Genomic DNA, 9315 nt, shown 5'->3' on the forward strand with positions numbered 1-9315 from the left:
GTACTTGAGTGACTGCCAGTCTGGTTAGAGGGCTCTTGGATTTCATGATTCTTCAGCAAACCTGATTTTGAGCGACTGATTCACGGAGTCATCTGAATCCAACTTCCTCCATTTTGTTCCTTCACCCAGACAAAAAAAAACATTGTTAATCCTGACACCTGACACCTGCAAACTCTCTGAAACAAGCACATTGGACTGACGTCACCAGACAAGATAATGAACTTGATGTGTTTGACGCAAATAAAAAGTTGGGGCTGAGAATTCAAGTCTAACATTTTTCTGATGTCATTGTGCATTAAACAATGGTTTGTTTTTAAATGTTGAAGCTCCACTGTCACTTTAAACTGTAGATGTAGAAAAATAAATAAATATAAAGCAAGAAATTAGAAAAATTAATCCTGTTCTATATACCGCAAACTGTATTTGTCACTGTTAATAACTTGCTGGCTTACCTCCAAAAGGTTTCCGAATGTAAAGCTATTTTTATTTTACACATGTATCAGGAGGCCTGAGAATCACAATTTTCCCTCCTGCACCAACAAATCGGGCCTGCTCACATCTTCTTCCTTAACACAGGAATGAACCATTGCTTTCCAGGGGAAGACATAGCCTTATGCATGAAAGCTTTTTGCGTTTGATCCCATGGTTCTGGAGCCTCAAAAAAGGATGGAGGAAAGAAGCACCATCAGGGAATATACCCACGTTTCGTCTCAGCCGGTACTGCTAAATCAGATGTCACACTGAAAGGGATGCTGTTCCAGAAGCTAGGGCACACGGGAAGGATGGATTAGTCAGAGCAGAGGAGCTATTTATATTGGAGACACTGGATTTTGATACTGAACACGTTGTGCTGTATGTCTGCAGTGTGTATGTTTTTTTAATTTACATAATTTAGGTTGGTTAAGGATAGCATGGTGGCGCAGTCATTAGCGCCTCAGCCTCACAGCACGACAGGCAGGTTTTCAGAGAATGAAAATACTACACAGACTTTCAGAGTAATGACATTTCATTGCTCTTGTAAAGGATACATAGCTTGGCCTTATTCTCACTGGGCTGAATGAAACCGTTTGTTTTGGCATCTGGAACCACTCAGTCCCCAGAACTGACTCATCCTTGTATTAGAAATACAATCTTATATCAAACTGATTTGCTCGATAATTAGCAAAATGATTGACTGTCCTTGGAATAAAGCAACAGTTGCATGTACATCTCGTTTTATCACTAAACAATGATTGGTAATATGATGCTCAAGATTAATATTTAAGGTGGATTTCTGACGGTTGTAATTATATGAAATGTTGTAGAGGGGAAATAAACATGCCCACCAAGGGTTAAAGCTGTAGCCCAATTCATATTTCACTTTCCTTTGTCTTTTTTTTTTTCAATCTGCGATGATTTTGGAACAGTCTCTGCAGCTGTAGGAACTGCAGGACCTGCAACATAATGATGTAACTGAGCTAATCTTTTGACACGCTTTGTAGGTGAGTGCAGGAAGTTGATGCTGGATGCCATTCTGATCGAAACTGATCGGATCTGTGTTATAAGTAAATCTAGAAAAAGAAACATTGTATTGTATTCAGAACGTGGTGAAAGAGGTCCAAGGAGAGACCATTGAGCTACAATAGCTGGACATTACTTACAGTTGCCTGATCAGTTTTCAAAAACTAAAACCTCAAATAATATACTTTTTTTTATTCAAATTATCCTATCCTATGCTGACAATCTTCCAAAATTATTTTTTTAGCTAAGTCAGTTTGATAATTAATTAATCTATTCATTATTTTACCGTAGGTAAGTTAAATAAATAAGTAATTGGTGCCAAGTTCTATGTTGACACGATGCAATGATTTACTCTTCTAAAAATACTAGCTAAAATTACTTTCTTTATTATTTCATCTTTTATCTGTAAGTGTCAAATATGTTTGCATTTCAGTGTTTTTGTGTTGATTTGGATTTGCGCCTCTGATATTTTTTGGGGCTTGTTAAGTGAAGAAGGCAATTTGATAGAATTCCAGCGGGGGGCAGCAGAACTCAGCATTCCTAGCTCACACGGCTCGATACGGATAATATTAAAAATGATTCAAAAAAAAAATTAATAATAAAAAAAGGAGGCAAAAATATGTTCCCTGGAGATTGGTCTGAAAAGATGTTGAAACACCAACACACATATAAACACATACACGCACTAACATTTGTAACAATCATGGCAAATAATTTTGAATGTTTCCAAAATTAGCATATTCCATTCATTTTTACAGAATTTCTTACTGCTATTTTTTTAGCTTCACACACATTCTTGGGTGATTTCATATTGATTCACACATGCAATTCTGTTCCGAAAACACTGAACTGAATGTGTGTGTGTGTGTGTGTGTGTGTGTGTGTGTGTGTGTGTGTGTGTGTGCGCAGTAATGGTTCATCTTCTTGCAAAACCAGCTGGGGTCTCAGGTCATTATCTGAGGTCCTGGGATGATAAGATTTGGGGTTTCTGATCTTGAGGATCCTCCCTCCTCCATGTTGTAGAAGAAGTGCTGGATCTCACTATGAAGTGTGCGAACACTCCATGTGCCAGAACCAGAGGTGTCCAGCCAAAACAGCCTTACAGAAGTGCGGAAATGCAGCACACAAAGCCATTGTCTGACCCATTGATGAAAACCCAGAGTGCTGACTCTGTTGAATTGCAGCCAGTCTAACCACATCTATGTCCGGTCTGCGGCAGCTTGCTTACCCTGAACCCCGGCAACCTCCACCAACTGCCCCTAAACCTGCTCCTGCTTCTCCTGACATATCCAGGCTCAGTTGCTCTTGGCCTGTGAGTGCAGGGAGTGGCTAAGCCCCTGACCTTGCGGCCAAAGCCCTGCTGGATTAAACTAATGCAGCTGTTGGAAGCCACCGGTGGTGAAACAACAGGCCTGGGAAGTTGCTCTCTCCACCAGTGAGGATGGAATAACCAAAAAGTAACGCTTCCTAAAGTCCCTCATAAGCAAAAATCTAATAGAAAATCCACTGAGGGCTGCAGCTCATCACTCACAGAGGTCAGTTTCCAAATAGAGCTACTTCTTTCCTTGAGCTTCATAGTTCAAAGTGCCACGGCTAACTTTTAAAAAAATTACAAGCAAGCACATTTTTGACTTTAGCAGTGGAAGAATTGTCTGTCTTTACCCAGTTCTCATTGTTTAAAGAAAACATGCTTTGTTCTGTGTCTGTAATGCAGTCATGTTTGGTGTCCACTGCCAAAATTTACTGATAACTTTACAGTTAGGGAGGAACAATCATTTAATTGATCATTGGCGGACAGAAAAAGTCATCAAATGGGATGTGTTCAAATCTAATCTCATATTTGTATGCAGGAGTCTTTGGAACAACCAACAGTAGATGTGACATGAATCCTTGCCTGGATTTATAGCCATTTATTTATTATTTGTAGCCACTAGGGGGATCAAATAGCCCCCTGGACCAGATCAAACTGTAAACCGTCCCTGTATTGGTCCCTATTTTTTCTTCTAGCCATCCAACATCTCAACAGAAATGTTCCTGAATTTTTACAATTCCAGCCTCATTGAAACCAAGTCAGATGTTTCCGTCCAAAGACTTACTTACTTCCAGCCTCAGATAGTGTTGTACCTGAAAAAACTATAAAGGTTTACCCAAATAGTAAGCCAAAGGTGACGAAATCACTCAGGGCACTGCCATACAGGAAAAGACAGGCATTTAGAGCAGGGAACCTTCCAGAGCTTGGAAATCCAAAAGGAAGTTAAACATGAAATTGCAAGAACAAAGTGGCGCTATAAAGAAAAGTCGGAGGACCAACCGGAGAACAATATTTTAGGCTTTGCTTGGAATAGCATGAAAACCATTATTCAGCACAAATGAAACAAGGAATTCTAAACTGGCGCTGGAAGGGCTCACATGTGACAGAAAAGTGGCACAGAAGCTGAACAAATTTTATATGAGCCTTGACACACTCACATTTAAGGATGTCATTTTAGAGCAACAAAACTACCTATGGGATACTTCCCCAATGCCCTTTGCTGTAGTAGATACCTTCAGACACTGAAAAGTTAAGAAGAGCCCCAGGCCAGATAACATAGGGGTCCCCTGAACAACTTGGTCCAATATTTTACCACATTTTAAGCTCTCCCTGAGCCAAAAGAGAGTCCCCAAAATCTCCCCAAATTCTCCTATTGTACTAGTGGCCAAAATCAGCTCCCCTCAGGTTCTGAATGATTTGAGAGCAATTGGTTTGACCTCATTGTTGATGAAATGTTTTGAAAAATTTAAGTAAACGGGGCTCCTTATCAGATCAGAGAATCTCTTGGAAGCAAAACAATTTGCTTATTGGGCCAGGCAAGGGGTAAAGGTCACAGCCACTGTGCTTAATCTGTACCTACTTAAGCGCCTTGATCGGAACATCACACCAATTTGATTTTTCATCAACCTTCAATACTATTCATCCGCACATTTTAGTTGATAAGCTGTTAAGAAATTTTAATTTAGATTCTAGTTCAATGGGGTAGATCCTGATTTTTTAACACAGAACTCAGAGAGTGTCGGTAAATGGGGTACTCTCAAATGAGATACTGTCCCCAACAGGGTCACTACAGGGTTGTGTCCTCTTTTCCGTATCCTTTACACAGATGACTGTTGTGGCCAGCACACAGACATACATAATATAAAATTTGCAGATAATTCAGTAATTGGCAGTTTTTTAAATGGAAAAGAATCTGAGCATAGTCCTGTTCTAAATGATTTTATCGCCTGATTTGACAGTGCTCACTTACGCTTGAATGTGTCACAAAAACAAAGGACATGGTCATTGATTACTGCCGCAACCCTCCCCCTATCCAGATCACTGCTATAAAGGGGCAACTTATAGAAGCAGTTGGCCCCTATATGTACCTGGGAAGCATAATTGTTAACAGGCTAAATTTTAACTTCAACACAAGGATATCTGTAAGAATGGTCAACAGCGGGCCTTATGTCTCCCAGAAATGACAAAATTCAATGGGGATAAAACCTTTATGAGACTATTTACAAATCATGCATTGAATCTGTTTTATCAATAACATGCCAGTATGGAAATTTGAATGTCAAGGACAAAGCTGCACTCGCCAAAACAGTGGCAAAATCATTGGTGCCAAGTAAAGCAACTAATAGGCCTGTACAATGGATTTGTCCAAAAAAAGGCTGAGTCGACTTTATCAGCCAACGGTCATCCTCTTCATCATGAGTTCCAGTTGTTGCCTTCTAAGTCACGATTCAAATTCCCCGCAGTTAAAACCAATAGATACAGATGTTCATTTGTTGCTAGTGCCATTTTCCCACTTAGTTTTCAAAGCACTGGGCTGACATTATGGTGACGTTGGTGTATAGTATATGCTGTATGATTTCCTGCTATATAATGATACTCCATAGAGAGTATTGTTATTTTTAGCATGAATAAGATATTATGGTTAAGAGTTTTTAGACGGTCTGAACTGCATTAGAATATCATTAATACATTTGTAGTGTAATGTGCACACACACCCACAATGACGAGGAGATGAAAAATACAATGTTAATTTTAAGATAAGTAGAAATTTCTTCAGAAAAAAGTGGAGTTGTCAGTGAAGGTTAAAGAAAATAGGAATACTTATGAATAAATAATAGATAACCCTGGAAATGAGCCACAAAAAAAAAAAAAAACATTTAAAACTTTGATGTATAATCACATATTGAAAGCGTAGAATAATTGCTGGGTTAGCGTTGACTGAAATTATTTTAATGAACTTTGGATTCAACTGTGGCTTGATGCCAAACATGGATACTTTTTTAGAAATGTATTCATTCAATTACAATTCACTTCAAGTAAGACAAAAACCTACTGAAAAAGTGGACTTGAAAAGTCTGAAAGCAGATAAAGATATAATTCAAAACACTTGCAATATAAATGGGAAAAAAAGAAATGAGTTTTAGATGGGAAAAAATTACATTTTCATTTGGAAGTTCGATTCATATTGTAATGCTTTTATAAGGCCTGTGAGTGCAGCTTCCTGACAGTATTGTCTAGGCCCTTCCCTTCTCCACATCAAGCAGGGTTTGTTTTGGCAGCTCCGGGCGTCTGCTGTGTGAGCGGCACTGAGTTACACCAGAGTCTGGACCTGTCTGGCTACAAATGGGTGCCCCCCTCATCCTCAACCAAAAAATTCTGCTGACTGGGCCTACCCCACCATGAGATAATGCCATTCCAGAGAAATCCTGGCTAAAGCCCCTCTTTCTGGCTCACAGATATAAAAAGAGGAGGCGACCAGGGAGCAGAAAACCATAATTCCTTGCTTTCATCATCGCTCTGGTCTCTATCTGGCTATCTCGTCTCTTCACCTGCAGGACTCTCCCGTCCCCCAGTTTAGCAGGTCCTTTTGAGCACCTGAACCAAGCCACTTTAGTTGCCATGGATATTGCCATTCAGCACCCCTGGTTCAGACGTGCCCTGGGCTCCGTCTATCCCGCCCGGCTCTTCGACCAGTTTTTTGGAGAGGGCATGTTTGATTATGACCTCTACCCCTACACTGCCTCCACCATCAGCCCCTACTACAGACAGTCCCTCTTCCGCAGCTTTCTGGATTCTTCCAACTCGGGCATGTCAGAGGTAACTAATTTCTTCATGTTATAAGCAGTCAAAAGTTTCAGTTTCAATTTTAAATGGTAGCCTAAATAAGGCAATAATTGCCTTATGACTCTGAAAGAAAGAGTCTTCTAAATTTACAAATTTCTAGATTGTTGTTTGTTTTCTCTATTGGCTAATTATATCCAAAAGCAAATTTTGTGATTCCACTGTGGTACTGGACTTAGCCTAAACCTGAACAACAAAACACAAAAACGAGACAGACATGAAGACAACTACTGAAAGCAAAATGTTCTCATTGCAACAATTATTAACAGTTTATGTTCAACTAACATGTCCCAGTACTTCACTTATACGAAGGAAAACTGTGACATACATTTGAAGATCATTGTTTGAGCAGTCAGACCTCCTCTTTAACCATGAAAACTACAGGAACAAAGCAAGTTTTATAATAATGGTCATTTCTGTGTGGTATTATACATTGAGGTCCACTGTTAATATCAGTCCAAATCCAAGTGAAGGCCATTAGGGGGGCTGAGTGACCATGACCAAAACTGGATATGCAGAAAGACTCTGAGGGAGAGTCTTGTTCCCTCTTGATAGTTAGTTAATTTCTTGTCCTTTGGGCTCAGTTGAGTTTTATTTTGAAGTTGTTGATTTCAGAATTTGACATTTTCATGTTGATTCTCAGGGATTCTCCCCCTATGTTGGTGGGGCACAACCCTGAGCACAACCTGCTGACAACGTTCCTGCTATTTTCTTGTGATTTTGAAAACAGCCAGATCAACTTGCTAAGGGGCCAGCAACCTGCCAAATGAAGACTACATAGAGCTAAACTGAAAGCTGAATACAGAATAGTAAAATCTACAAAAACAAGACCCAAAATAAACACTCATTTGGCAAGTAAAGGCTGTCCCAGAGATTTCACCCATGGCAGCACTGAATAGATGTAACAAGTGTAATTTTAATTTGTATCCCCCATTGAAATCAGATCTTTGAGTTGATTGGTGTCAGAATATTCCTCCCCTACTCCAATCTTTCTACCGCTCTCCACTCTACTGTGAAGTCAGTAGATCTGACCATTGTGATGCTTGGCTTGTTTGCATTCTCAGGTGAGGTCTGACAGGGACAAATTCACAGTCTACCTGGATGTCAAGCACTTCTCCCCCGACGAACTCAGTGTGAAGGTCACTGATGACTATGTGGAAATCCAGGGAAAACATGGGGAGAGACAGGTGAGCTCTTCAGTGCCGGGACCATCCAGGTCCAGGATTCAGCTTCACCAATCATAAATCTACCAAAGTAATACATCATAATACACCGATAGCTAAACATAAAGTTTATTCATCTTTTTCCTGTTAACTGACTAATGTTTTCATTTACCCCTTTTAGACCAAAGCAGTGGATAGAGGGATATTAACAAGTTACTAAAACTACATTGAACATTAACACTTAAATTCTTACTAAAATACCCTGGGATTTTTTTTTCTTTGATGTCATGAACAGTCACATAGTTGTTTGTGAAAAGTAGATTTTGATATCATTGATATCATTTTTTTTTTAACATGAAGGGACTTTTTGAGAAAAGGTGCATATGTTTTATTTTCTTGTATAAAGTATAAAGTGTTGATTATCACCCTGAGGAGGGCATTTAAAATTTTTAAGCAGAACTACGGGTTACATGTTAATACTCATTTTTAGGAGCAGGTTTTCCTTCACAGTGGATTTGATTTCTCTCTTTCATTAGCATTGTTTGTTTGATTTTCGAAAGACATCGTTAAAAGCATATTTTTCAATATTTTATTTAGTTATCATTTAAATATTTTTACATTGTCACTCAACTAATTTACTTGTTTGATTTCAAAATCATGAGAAAATACGTTATGTAAACAGGTAAAGCTTAGTTACCATTGGAAGGGTGTGGGGGGTCCAGAGCCCCTTCAGTTTGAGAGCCAGGGCCTGATATTTGAGAGAAACTTGTCTTAACTTTGCTCCCTAGGATGACCATGGCTACATCTCCCGTGAGTTTCACCGCCGCTACCGCCTCCCCTCAAATGTGGACCAATCAGCTATCATCTGCACCCTGTCAGCTGATGGCCTTCTCACTCTGACCGGGCCAAAGGTCAGTGGGGGGAGTGAGTCAGGCCGCACCGAGCGCAGCATCCCTGTCACCCGTGATGAAAAGCCCAATGCCGCCGCCTCCTCTTAGAGGCCTGGCAGCCGCCACCAATCTCAATCGACCAAATGGGATGATAACATAATCTCTTCTTGCCGCTTCAGCCCTTAGAGGATATCTGTGTCTCCACCTCTCCTCTGTAGACCACTCTTAGTATCTTTGTTTGAAGGTTAACACATGAGGGCCAGCTTAATTTTGCTGGTCCAAAGCGAGAAGGATGTCTCATCCCAAATTCTCTCGCTGTTCCCACTCTTGTACTGACTCTTCAACACTCTTGTGTCCTAAATATATCCTGTCTTTTAGCCCTAGGCCTTGTTCACTGATCATCACTGAGAAGTTCATACTAAAGAGACACAAAATAAAGATGTACAACTAAAGAAAGGCAACTCTAGCGTGGACCTATTTTGTTACTCCTATGATCACATCTGCAAAGTATTGTGAATAAATCTGGTTCCTTGACCCTCCCAGAGAGTTCCAATACTACTCCACACACCTGCCCTCCATTTGGGATGCAGCATTTTAATGACTTTTCAGA

At 39.9% G+C, this 9315-nt stretch overlaps 1 protein-coding gene across 1 annotated transcript; it reads left to right on the forward strand.

The window, feature by feature from the left end:
• The first annotated feature begins 6295 nt into the window (after positions 1–6295).
• Positions 6296–9166, forward strand: cryaa (crystallin, alpha A). The gene is made up of 3 exons (XM_086147813.1): positions 6296–6628; positions 7717–7839; positions 8604–9166. The coding sequence occupies exons 1-3, from the start codon at positions 6431–6433 to the stop codon at positions 8811–8813; spliced, it is 531 nt and encodes a 176-aa protein (XP_086003939.1). The 5' UTR covers positions 6296–6430; the 3' UTR covers positions 8814–9166.
• The last annotated feature ends 149 nt before the right edge of the window (positions 9167–9315 follow it).

This window comes from Fistularia commersonii, chromosome 6, assembly GCF_037954325.1.
Source record: "Fistularia commersonii isolate RoL2024-O1a breed Wild chromosome 6, RoL_Fcom_v1.0, whole genome shotgun sequence".
Lineage (NCBI taxonomy): Eukaryota > Metazoa > Chordata > Actinopteri > Syngnathiformes > Fistulariidae > Fistularia > Fistularia commersonii.